Source organism: Bos taurus, chromosome 5 (assembly GCF_002263795.3).
Source record: "Bos taurus isolate L1 Dominette 01449 registration number 42190680 breed Hereford chromosome 5, ARS-UCD2.0, whole genome shotgun sequence".
NCBI lineage: Eukaryota > Metazoa > Chordata > Mammalia > Artiodactyla > Bovidae > Bos > Bos taurus.
Genome location: NC_037332.1, coordinates 101,684,572 through 101,697,880, shown reverse-complemented (window position 1 = coordinate 101,697,880; position 13,309 = coordinate 101,684,572). Strand labels below are relative to the sequence as shown.

The 13,309-nt window shown below is 35.8% G+C and overlaps 1 protein-coding gene across 1 annotated transcript; it reads right to left on the bottom strand.

The window, feature by feature from the left end:
• Positions 1 to 4,481: 4,481 nt before the first annotated feature.
• CLEC4D (C-type lectin domain family 4 member D) lies at positions 4,482 to 12,664 on the bottom strand. Its single transcript, NM_001193117.1, has 6 exons — positions 12,446 to 12,664; positions 10,848 to 10,940; positions 7,144 to 7,248; positions 6,284 to 6,435; positions 5,133 to 5,248; positions 4,482 to 4,629 (listed from the first exon to the last, which is right to left on the bottom strand). Exons 1-6 carry the CDS (start codon positions 12,471 to 12,473, stop codon positions 4,482 to 4,484), a joined length of 642 nt encoding a protein of 213 aa, NP_001180046.1. The 5' UTR covers positions 12,474 to 12,664.
• Positions 12,665 to 13,309: the final 645 nt, after the last annotated feature.

Genomic DNA, 13,309 nt, shown 5'->3' with positions numbered 1-13,309 from the left:
ATGCCTTTAAAACAAAAGTCATTCAACCTGAAAATAATTCAATAAATATATCTTCAACTTTCTAATTTCTTTTTTCATATCACAAACATCAAATGAGGAAACATTTTAAAATATGTGGAAATGTTTTTGTTCATTGCTTTTATACTTTAGATGGCTATAATAATTTTAAATTTTATTTTGATATTGAAAGACACATAAAAATATTAATGCATATATTTCACTATTTACAATTTAAGTTATGCAACTAACTCTGCCTTTAAACTTTGGCAAAAAAAGAATTGTTTAGATTTTATTATAGTAAAGATCATTAGAACCTAAATTATTTATCAGAAAAATTCTTCTTTGAGAAGCAGATCATCCAATTGAAACTGTTTTTAAACATCATATATTATAAATGGGGTTATATAAATACTTAGGTACCAGAAAACCAAAAAAGTAGCAAAAAATAAAGAGTAATCAGTCATTCATATTCCCAAGACCATGTTCTCCAATTAAACCACTGTTACAATTTAAATACTATTACCACTTGGGCCCCGAATTTTTTAAAAGAGAAAAATCACTTTACTACATCTTTTTAAAATGTTACCTATTTATTATTAAAATTTTTTCAGAGCAACAATTGTATAAAGATGAAAGTTTAAAAAAGAATTGAATTCCAAGTTGATATAGGTTAAGATCGATAGGAATCATGCAGCAGATGATGTATGAAATTTCAATTTAAATTTCTTTTAAAGTATGAAATTTAATTTTACTTAAATTTACCAAATAAAAAAATTGAAGTGAAATTAAAGAATTCTTGAAATTCAAGAATTTTACAGGCCTTATGCTGCTGCTGCTTAGTCGCTTCAGTTGTGTCCGACTCCATGCGACTCTGGACTGAAGCCTGCCAGGCTCCTCTGTGCATGGGATTCTCTAGGCAAGAGTACTGGAGTGGATTGCCATGCCCTCCTCCAGGTTAGAGGCCTTATAGATAACCACAAAAATTTTTTTCCTAAAGGGTCCCTAACAGAAAAATAAGGAATCATGTAAAATGTTCTTCTTGCTCTTTTCTTTTTTTAACTGGAGGACAATTGCTTTACAATGTTGTGTTAGTTTCTGCTGTACAATAACATGAATCAGCTATATGTATATCTTCCTTCTTGAGCCTCCCTCCCACTCCCACAGCCATCCCACGCCTCTAGGTTGTCACAAGAGTACCCAGCTGAGCTCCCTGTGCTACCCAGCAGCTTCCTACTAGATATCCACTTTACACATAGTAGTATAGATATGTCAATGCAAATCTCTCAATTCATCCCACCTTCTCCTTCCCCCTGCTGTGTCTACAAGTTCCTTCTCTATGTCTGCATCTCTATTCCTGCCCTGCACATAGCTTCATCAGTACCATCCTTCTAGATTCCATATATATGTATTAAGATACAATATTTGTGTTTCTCTTTCTGACTTACTGCTCTCCTCTTGCTCTTTTGTTTCTTCCTCCTCTCAACCTGCTGTCCTCCTTTTCCTTTCTCAACAATATAGCCCCTAAATCATTCATTGGGTGAGACAGACTTAGGGAGCTTTTACATGTACGCATGTGGATGTATGCAGGGAGACAAAATCATATATGGATAAAAGTATAAGAAATCAGTAATCATAGTTACGCTGAAGGGGTATTTAGAGATTCAGAGTGGAAGAGAGAGTCACCTTATATTTTTAATAATGTTTTTTACTGTTTCCCTTTTTAACACATATACATTACTTTTTCAAAGATAAAAAATGTTTAGTTTTTTTTTTAAGACTTTGTTGATGTGGACCTTTTTTTTTTTAAGTCTTATTGAATTTGTTACAACATTGCTTCTGTTTCAGGGTTTGGTTTTTTGGCCATGAGTCATGGGAGATCTTATCTCCCCAACCAGGGATCAAACCGGCACCTCCTGCATTGGAAGGTGAAGTCTTAACCAATGGACTGCAGGGAAGTCTCCAAAAAGTGCTTAGGTTTTTAAAATGTTTCAGACTTCTAGGACATTCTATTACAATGTTCTTAAGAAATTAGTATTTATTTTTATGAAATTACTATTAGCTGTTTTAAAGAAATTGTGAAGACTCTGTATAAATGGTGCCATAAGAGTTGAGAATTGGGGGTACTCTTTCTGCCCCCTTCTAGGGGTACTCTTTCTGCCCCCTTCTGATGCCTATGTCAGAAGCTTTCTCTATCTCCTTTATACTTTAATAAAACTTTATTACACACACACACACACAAAAAAAAAAGTTGAGAATTGACTTAAAGTGACCAAGGGTGGAAACAGGGAGATCAATCAGAAGGCCATTGTAATAATCCAGGTAAATAGATGTTTACCTAGTCTGGTGGAAGCCATGGAGAGAATGAAAAATGATCCAAATTGGGAGAAAAAGATTAGGGTATAGATGTATAAAATCACAAAGAGGTCACATTTTATTGACTACTGAATCTTTAAATACAGTTTTATACAAATGAAGAATGGATAATATTAACTATATAAAGACTATTTCAAGTTTTATAGATTAATGCTATGTAATTTATGGCAAATACAAAGTCCCTTGATGCTATTTCAGTTAAAAGCATCAGCTTTAAACACAGACATGTAAAGACATACAGTCAATCATACACTAATATTCTGAACTTAGAAAACCACTAATTTCAGAATAAATACTGTCTTTTTAATATAGTAGTAAGGAAGATGAAACTGTTAGTTGCTCAGTCGTGTCCAATTCTTTGTGACCCCATGAACTGAAGCCCACCAGGCTACTCTGTCCGTGAAATTTTCCAGGCAAGAATACTGGAGTGGGTAGCCATTCCCTTCTCCAGGGGAATCTTCCTGACCCAGGGATCTAATACAGGTCCTCTGCATTGCAGGCAGATTCTTTACCATCTGAGCCACCAAGGAAGGTAGCTAAAAAGATGTCACTTGGAATTTTTTAGCTTGGATCCAAGAAACATCAGCAAAATAAAATGTTTTAGAAAGACCTCCATATTTTGTTGATGTTGGACATGACTGCTTCACAATTAAAGCTACATACATCACAAAAGCACAACTTCAGGTTGTTAAAACCATGACTTTTCTTGCTAGTTCGAACTGTAGCTTTATAGCTCTAAATAAACATGCTAACACTTTACATAAATGGATTGAAAATATTATTTTCTTCTGATTCTAATTAAAAATACAGAAACACTAATACAGTGTTACATGAATAATTAAGAACTATTATCTATCTGTTAGCCAAGAGGCCACAGCACCACCAGTAACTTTTCCGTAATACCAAAGGGAATACATTCCACCTACTATGAAAGCTAGTTCTGGGCCACAGTCTTGTTTGCGTCATAACTAACCCTGTGAAGGTGAGCTCTTTGGCTTCCCAAAACTTTTGTTTCCTTAGCTATAGAATTAAAGGAGTGTGCTTAAGATGGCCTGCAAGGGACTTTTCCACTCAAAAAGAAACTGTCAGCTTGAGACTCCTCACTGTGGTAAGATTTTTAAAGTGGAGTAAATTTTTTTAAAGGTAAATGGATATTTTTTTCTTACTGGAAAATGAAATTCACTCAGTCATGTGTGACTCTTTATAACCCCAGGCTCCTCTGTCCTTAGGATTCTCCAGGCAAGAATCCAGGCAAGAGTGGTTAGCCGTTCCCTTCTCCAAGACATCTTCCCAACCCAGGGATAGAACCCAGGTCTACAGCATTGCTGGCGGATTCTTTACCATCTGAGCCACCAGGGAAGCCCAAGAATACAGGAGTGGGTACCCTATCCCTTCTCCAGTGGATCTTCCTGACCCAGCAATCCAACCAGGATCTCCTGCACTGCAAGCAGATTCTTTACCAACTGAGCTACCAGGGAAGCCCTTTTTTCCTGGGCAATACCATAATTATAACTATTCTATACTGTTATATATATATAATATATAGTTATATATACTATAACTATTCTATACAGAAAATATTTTGCTCATGGAATTTCAGTGTAATGACTGATACTATTAAAAAACCTGAAAACAAAGCATCAGACAATAAAAATTCTGCTTAAAAACTTTAGAGTTTGTGATATTTGGGTTAAAAAAATGATACACCACTACCAATTGAAATATCCCACCTTTGAAATTTTAGTGCTAAGAATCATCAGAGCAGAGGAAATGGTGACTAAAGAGATTTCACCACTCAAGCTATTAAATATGTAATCAATACACACCAGTTGAAAAGTAAATACCCTGCCTGAAATACTATCAAGAAAGCAAAGTTAATGAAAATTGATTCTCACAGAAAAATATGATTCTTTCCACCAAAACACTACACAAAAAAATACATTATATTGAATGAATGAAACAAAAAAAATAAATAAATAAGGCCATCATGACTGAAAATGTTCTATGATGGAAAATGTTTTCTCTGTTCCCACAATACATGTATGTTCTGCTTTAGTCGCATTGTTTCTTATTTTGTGTCCTCATCACAAGGCCCCCTTCGTAGGTTTTTAGTTGAATGCAGTTCCAGTTATCTTGCAAATCCAACTTGTCTTAGAGTCACAAGGAAAATCACTCCAGGCCCATTTGTCTTTGTCGTTAACAAGAACAACACATTTTTCTTTCTGATCATTGTTGGGTTCACGCTTGTGCCAGAATCTGAAATGAAAAAATATATATACACGTGTGTGTACATGTTGTGTGTGTATAGTAGAGGTCAGAGGACAAGGCAGAAAAAATGCCCCTAGTGAAACATTTACAGTTGCACTGTCCAACAGAATCAGAGCAATAGACTAGCATAGAGGTTCCTGAAAAGACAGTGCTCTGTTCTGAGTAGGCATTCTTATACTGGTATTGTTGTTGTTTAGTTGCTAAGTCATGTCTGACTCTTTTGCTACCCAGTGGACTGTAGCCCGCAAGTCTTCTCTGTCCATGGGACTTCCCAGGCAAGAATACTGGAGTGGGTTGCCATTTCCTTTTCCAGGGGATCTTCCCAACCTAGGGACTGAACCTGCCATCTCCTGAATTGATAGGTGGATTCTTTACCAATGGGTCACCAGGGAAGCCCTACACTGATATAACCCATCCCGAAATGAATGTGGCTTGCTGTCTTCTTCCTACCTTTGCCTATAAAGCTATTTTACCCTACTTGGTATACTCACACTATCTGTGGGTTAAATGGTTTCTTGTCCACCCAATGCCACTGGCCGTCAAGGTTCTCACTCCTAAGTCCCAGGAAATATGAAAATCGTCTATCCAAAAATTGAGTGATAAAGTTCTGTGTAAAAATGTGAATTTTTATGAGTATATTTGCATTTATCAGTTGATAACCATTATTTTAGGAAAAGAGGTCAAATAAACTACTAGTTAAACACAAAAGCATTGGTTATATGTTTTCAGATCCTGCCTCTGACATTTATGATGTGATGTTAATAAGTGCTTTAATGTCACCAAACCTCAGTTTTCTCAACTCCAAAAGGGACAACTCCACTACTTCAGAGGGTCACTGTGAAGATTAAATGAGATCAGCTTGCAAATTACTTAGCATAGTTCTTACTGGGATTGGATTTTTAGGAAATTTTATTTTTTAAATTACCTTCATTAATTGATTGCATATTTCATTAAATTACACTTACTTCAAAGAGTTGCTGAACCTACAGCTGCAAAGCCATGGAAACAAAGTCCTCCAGGAAACCATGTTAACCAAGAATGGAGTAGAATCTGAGTCTGAGTATATAATATATGGAAATATACTGCATGAGGAAATAAATTTCAGCTCAGAAATGACTTTACCTTGAGATTTCTTTTTTTAGAATAACAAACATACATCTGAATTATCTGTCCTATTCTTTATCCTGAGAAGATATTTCAGTCCTAATTAACCATTCATTTATTTACTTAATCATCAAACACTTAAGTGGGCTTAGCACTGCACAGACCATTGGAGATACAAACATGGATAAAGCATGGCTGTAGCCCTCTGCAAATGGAAGAGCTGGGGTAGTGAACACTGAACCAAGTGCCCTGGTCATAAAATGCACAAAATTCTGTGAAAGTATCTCCAGATTAGAACAAAAAGGATGGAGTTGGGAAGGTGGTCAGGGTAGTTTTCTTGAGAAAATATAACATGAGTCAGATCTGGGAAGACCAGAAGATGTTGGCCATGTGAAGAAAAATGCAAGAGGAAGAAAGTCTTTCCAGGCAGATGGGGGAGAGGAAGCAAAGGCACAGAGGTGGAGCAGAGCTGAGAAATTCCTCTCTCTGCGAAGAGATTCAAACCAGCAGAGAAACTGACATAAGCCTCTCAGCATACCTGCTCAGCCCCTGTGCTGATGGTGGCCAGGTGACCTCCCATCCCAGAGCAGTGGCTTTCACTCTGAGCCCAAGTCTTGTTGTCATTAAAAGGAAAATAGCAGTTGGACTGGAAGGCTCTCCAGCCCACAGGACAGCAATTCCAGGTGCCCCCTCATGTGAAAATCAAAAGGAAAATTAGGTCCAAGGGAGCATACCATATATAACAAATCATATAGTTATTTTACTACGTAATATCCAATTAACATTTAAGAGAATAATACCAGGATTACCACAATCATTCTGTCCCCGCTATAAAAAAAAAAAGATCCTGAAAATTACATTTCTAAATAGCTCCTAAACAAAAGTATCTGAATCACATAATGACCATGAGAAAATGACAAGGTTTTCTCTTAGAAGATGTGATCATTTTTCAATATCCCTATAGTTATTTACAACCATATTGAAAGAGTTCCTATAACAAAACTTTTGGCGGACATTTTATCTGAAGGAGGCAAAGAACCTGCTAAAATGCTCATGTAATGAGCCTTTACAGAATAAAAAAGATAAAGACACTTTGGCAAAGTTTACATATTCTAGGAGGGAGCAGTCCTTATATATCTAAATCAAAAGAAAATGTTATGCTTTGGCTGCCAAAAACAGCTCATAAATGTTTTGTTCGTATTCTCTGATTAGTTATTCAACTGCTCACAATCATGAAAATAATTCTACCTCAATTTACTGATGTCCGCTCTTGTGCCAGATTCTCATCTTGTGCTCTTTTCATCTCTCTCTTTATATAATAATGTAGAAATGATATGCTTTAAATCAGGCTATGAATTTTAATGGAAATAAGGAAGAAATTTCTTCGACTCTCTGTACCTTTCAGTTCTGGTTTCTCTCTGACACATATCACCTTTGGGTGCTGCTTTGGGAGCCTGAAGAACCCCGTTCCTTTCTTACAGGATAGAAAGTTGTGGTGAGTCACTGTGAAGAAGGGAAAAAAATCTTAATTTCCTTTTCCTATATAACCACTTACTTTGGGGGCGTACTGCACTAAGTAAATTTTCTTTTACCGTAATAGTTAAGGTCCCCACCTTCTCTGTTCTTCCTACACAGTTCCTTTGTTTCAGCTCCAGGTGAATTGGTTGAAAAGAATTGTTGAAAATTAATATTTTCATTATTATGGATGTTTGTTAAGACATTTCAGTTGTGTCTGACTCTTTGGGACCCTATGGACCGAAGCCCACCAGGCTCCTATGTCTATGGGATTCTCCAGGCAAGAATACTGGAGTGGATTGCCATGCCCTCCTCCAGGGGATCTTCCTGACCCAGGATCTTCCTGAACCCGCATTTCTTATGTCTCCTGCACTGGCAGGTGCGTTCTTCACCACTAGGGTCACCTGGGAAGCCCTTAGTGTCCATTTTATGCTTTATGGGGGTAGTTTTGCAAACTTTAATGTCCATGTGTTTTTAAACATGTTTTTCTATCAATATTCGTGCTTAGAGTTGAGATTTTGGTGACCACTGGTGTTCTTCTGCAAAGTCCTACAAGTCTTACACACTTATCTTTTCAGTATTTTCACTTTGAAATATAACCAAGTCTAATGAAGTGAAAAATATAAGTGTACAGTTTATCAAATTAATATAAAGTGAACATTCCAACAACCCAGCTCAAAAAATGCAACATTACCAAAGCCCCAGGTGACCTTCACAGCCCAAACACGAATCCCTCACTTTCTCTTAAAGGTAATCATGCCATGGCTTTTAAAGCAATCAGTTTGTGCTTTGCTTCATGATTCTACCACTTCATAATCTATCACAAAACCATATAGATCAGATTTGCCTGCTTCTGAACTTTATACAAGTGAAATCATACTTTGGGTTCTGTATTCTGCTCAGGGTTGTCTCTGAAATTTATCTATGTTGTTTCATGCAATCATAACTCATCAGTTCTCATTGCTGAAAAGTGATCCATTATCTTAATGAACTAAAATGTATTTATGTTTTCTTCTTCTGGTAGATAATTGCCTTGTTTCCAGTGTTTGGCTAGTATGGGCTCTGCACCTCTGAGCATTTTTGACCATGTATCCTTAGAGATCACAAGCATGCATTTCTGTAAGGTCCATGCACACATATGCAACTGCTGGTAATAGGTTATACCTATTGCCAACTATGGTTGGGGCAACCTTTTTCAAAGCAATTATACTGCTGTATGAAGTATAATCTGTATGCAGGTAAATAAGCAACAGTTAGAATCAGACATGGAACAACAGACTGGTTCAAATAGCGAAAGGAGTACATCAAGGCTGTATACTGTCACCCTGCTTATTTAACTTATATGCAGAGTACATCATGAGAAATGCCAGGCTGGATGAATCACAAGCTGGAATCAAGATGGCCAGGAGAAATATCAATAACCTCAGATATGTAGATGACATGACCCTTATGGCAGAAAGTGAAGAGGAACTAAAGAATCTCATGATGAAATTGAAAGAGGAGCATGAAAAAGCTGGCTTAAAACTTAACATTCAAAAAAACAAAGATCATGGCATCTGGTCCCATCACTTCATGGCAAATAGATAGGGAAACAATGTAAACAATGAGAGACTTTATTTTTGGAGGATCCCAAATCACTACAGATGGTGACTGCAGCCCTGAAATTAAAAGACACTTGCTCCTTGGAAGAAAAGCTATGACCAACCCAGACAGCATATTAAAAAGCAGAGACATTACTTTGCCAGCAAAGGTTTGTCTAATCAAAGCTATGGTTTTCCCAGTTCTCATGCATGGATGTGAGAGTTGAACTATAAAGAAAGCTGAGCACTGAAGAATTGATGCCTTTGAACTGGGGTGTTGGAGAAAACTCTTGAGAGTCCCCTGGACTGCAAGGAGATCAAACAGTCAATCTTAAAGGGAATCAGTCCTGAATATTCATTGGAAGGACTGATGCTGAAACTGAAGCCCCAATACTTTGGCTACCTGATGGGAAGAACTGACTCCTTGGAAAAGACCCTGATGCTGGCAAAGATTGAAGTCAGGAGGAGCAGGGGATGACAGAGGATGAGATGGTTGGATGGCATTACCAACTCGATGGACATGAGTTTGAACAAGCTCTAGGAGTTCGTGATGGACAAGGAAGCCTGGTGTGCTGCAATCCATGGGGTCACAAAGAGCTGGACACAACTGAACCACCGAACTGAGTACTACTGTACACTCTCACCAGCAGAAATTCATTGAAGATCTAGTTGCTCTGCAGTATCATCAATACTTGCTACTGCCAGACTTTAATTATTACCATCCCCAAGGTTTTTAGTGGTGTCTCATTGTGAGTTGAATTTGCATTTCTCTGAAAACTAATGAAGTTAGAAATATTTTATATGTTTATCAGACATTTCATTTTTTTTTCTTTTCTATTCTGCCTGTTCAGGACTTAGCCCATTTTTCTGCTGTCAGTATTTTTCCTATTGATTTGGAACAATGGTTTAAATATTCTATAATCCTTTATTAATTATATGCATTAAAACCTTTTTTCCTATGTTTTCTGTTGTCACTCAGTGTTATTTTTATTGGACAGTAATTCTTACTTTAACATAGTATACTTTGGTGATAATCTCTTTAATGGCTAGCACATTTTGTCATATTTAAGAAATCATTCTCTGTCTCAAGATCAAGAATATATTCTCCATATTTTTTTCTAAAATATTAATTTGCTTTCATATTTTAATCAATTCTCCACCTTAGGTTGGTTTTTTAACATGATATGAGGCAGGAGAACAATTTCATTTTTGAATATAGATAATCAATCCTCTCTACTAATTGAACAGTAATTGAACAAAACTGTCCTCTCCATATAACTCTGCAATATCCCCTTCTGTTCACTTTTTAATTAATTTTCATTGGAGGATAGTTGATTTATTCCCTTCAGTTTTTTTTTTTTAATTCCCTTCAGTTTTATTTTGTTTGTTGTTATTTAGTCACTCAGTCCTGTCCAATTCTTTATGATCCCATAGACTGTATGTAGCCAGCCAGGCTGCTCTGTCCATGGGATTCTCCAGGCAAGAATAGTGGAGTGGGTAGCCTGTTTTATATAGAGTTCATAAATACAGATCTGTAACAAAGCTCTCAACATTCTTTCTCTATTTGTTTATCCTTGCACCTATACTATATTACTTTGTTTATAATAACTTCATACAATATCTTGATATCAGAAAGAAGTCTTCCAGCTGTTCTTTTCAAAGCCAGACTACAGTCCATCTGAAATTTGAGGGTTTTTTCCGGGTTATTCTTTTCTAGAAAGATGCAGTCCTTGTTATCCTGATCCAAAGTGAAGAATGATTTACACAGTCTCCAACCTTCCCGTGTATAGGAATGGGTCTAAGTTTCATCGTTCATTTCCTGGCTCAAGGCTGCACCATCAAAAAACAGAAGGTCAAGTATGTAGCTCTGAATATTAAATCCAAGCCCTGAGGCCTTTCTGGATTGGTATGTTGGAGAAGGTCGTGATAACAAAAGGTTTAGGGCAACTTTCTGAAAGTTTTTCAAGTGAATAATTCAAAGAGCATTCCACTTTGCTAATAACTTACCTACATAATTCGCAATAAAACAGGCACTTAGAAGTGACATGAAAAAAATAGCAATGGTCCAAGGGATCAGCTGGGAATGCTGGCCTCTTTCCACTAAAACAAAAAGAAAGATGAGTAGGTTATCTTCTTCTCAGCCACAAGAACTAAGGGAGCTAATGCCACCAATGAGAAAACTTAGAATGAGATCATCCAAAATATTTTAGACGTGGAAGAGAGCTCAAAGATTTCCCCTGAATAAATCAACTTTAGAGTTCACTGATAAACAAATAAATAAATTAAATATATTTGCAAATAAAATGTATTTCTTTGGGTTTTTTGGGGGGGATTAGGAACATGCTTTTTATTAACCAGACTCAAAACCCCCAAATCTTTAAAAATTGATAATTGTAGTACATAAAAACCAGGGCTCCTTTATAAACAAATAATGTTAAAATACAAGGAACACATGGAAGAAAAATCTTGTCACAATGCTAATATCCAGGCTATATAAAGAATTTCTAAAACCAATTTGAAAACTGAGCAAAAATTTGAGCAGAAAATTTGCTTAAAGTATTTAAAAAATCCATTAAACAAATTAACAAACAGCATGCTCAATCAGAGACATGTAAACCAAAATATTATGGCATGGTTTTGTCATATATCAAATTTTTAAAAGTAAATTGAAAATATGTAGTGTGGCAAGGCCTACAGGAAATAAACACTCAGTGAGGAAATAAATGTCACTACTGAACTATAAGCTGGAAAGCCTTTTAGACAGATAAAGTTAGGAACACTTATCAAATTTTAAATGCATTACATTTGCCACAATTTAAATTCTAGCACTCAAACCTATAGAAGCAGTTAAACTTATTTCTATAAAATGATATTCACTGCAGTAATTTTGGAAATAGAAAAAAAAACCTTGAAACCTAATACCTGTATGCTTATCATCAAAAGCAGACACAATAAATTATGGTGAATTCATATGATGAAATTCTATAAAGCAATTAAAATAATCATGTATACATGTATGTATTAACATAAAGAAGTCTCCAAAACATATTGCTACATAAAAATGTGATTGTCAGTACCATTGTACATCATGACCCCATTAAAATTTGGGTGGAGTGATGAGATGAAATGAAACATTAATTTCAAAATTATATATTTCTGCATTCATTCTAAATATATTTCTCAAAAGTGTTTTTTAATGTTCTTACAGTACAAACCCATTTATGTGTCACTTGAGTAGAACTTGAGTATAAAAAGAAATAAAGTCAGAACCTCAGGTTCACTGCTGTCCCAGTCAGTGTGTTTTCTGTCTCTCTCGTCTCTTTTTTTCCTTTAAACAATTTTCCCAAATTACTCTCTTTCATCTTATTTTTTTATATATTTGGTGTTCTCTCTTGTCCCTGTATACATTTTATAAAGAAGTTTCTAATACCCCAAATGTTTGAATCTATGTCCCCCCTCTTCACCAAAATCATTTTCACTTTCTTCAACTTCCTCCCCATCACCATCTTCAATCTTAATAACTACAACTATCATCAATTCATATTTTAAAATCTTAGTCATAATTAAATATGCTTCTTTAAAACTGAAAGGAAACAAATACTCACATTTATTTAGTGGTTCTTCTTGCCCCATTGTGTGTTAAATCTCTTGTGGTTCAGCGATGGAGAGAACCAGCAGCCTCAGCAACCTCTAAATTTTTTCCCCAGTTTATTCTGTGGATAAAGAAATATATTCAGAAATTCTTGAGATTGAACATTAATCTTGCCTATTCTGCTAAGATTAGAAAGCTCTCAATATTAAAGACAGCTCAAAAGAAGAAGTCTTTCCAAACACGGGAGTGTCCTTTGATTCACTCTAGGAGGGAGCAAAGAAAAAGGAAATTGAGAAAGCCACACTCAAAAACAGTAGAAATTTTCATAAGGTCACTACGCCAGTGTGTCATGTAGAATTTCTTAATTTATTTTTACTTGTTCAAGCAAAAAATGTAGCCATGCCCTAAAAGAATCACAACTTCACCTAATCAAAAGAATAAACATTTCCTCAGGTTTCTTTTCCTATATATATTTTCAAAGGTAGTTGTGTGCATGAGCTAAACTCTGCCTTGGATATTTGTCTGAACTAAGTTGCATGCAAGATGGTAAAAGGTAATGTGAACAATGAGCAAAAGTTTTTCATCTGCACAGCGTATGTATGTAAAGACAAAATACTTTTGTTGTAGAGTTGAGAAAAAGGTGGTGGAGCTGTTGATTAAATTCCCAAGTATGGCAACAAGGGAAATTAAGCTTCTTTGCCCTAATAGGGCAAAGAAGAGGAAATGAGAAATTCTGTAGTAAAGAACACAATCTTCAGCACAGGTGAAATGTACTAAACTTTGTTAACTTGCAAAGACTCCAAAACCAAGCCTAAATAACTTTTTTTTATGTATTAATTGATTTTTTTTTTTTTGGAGACTAATTACTTACAATATT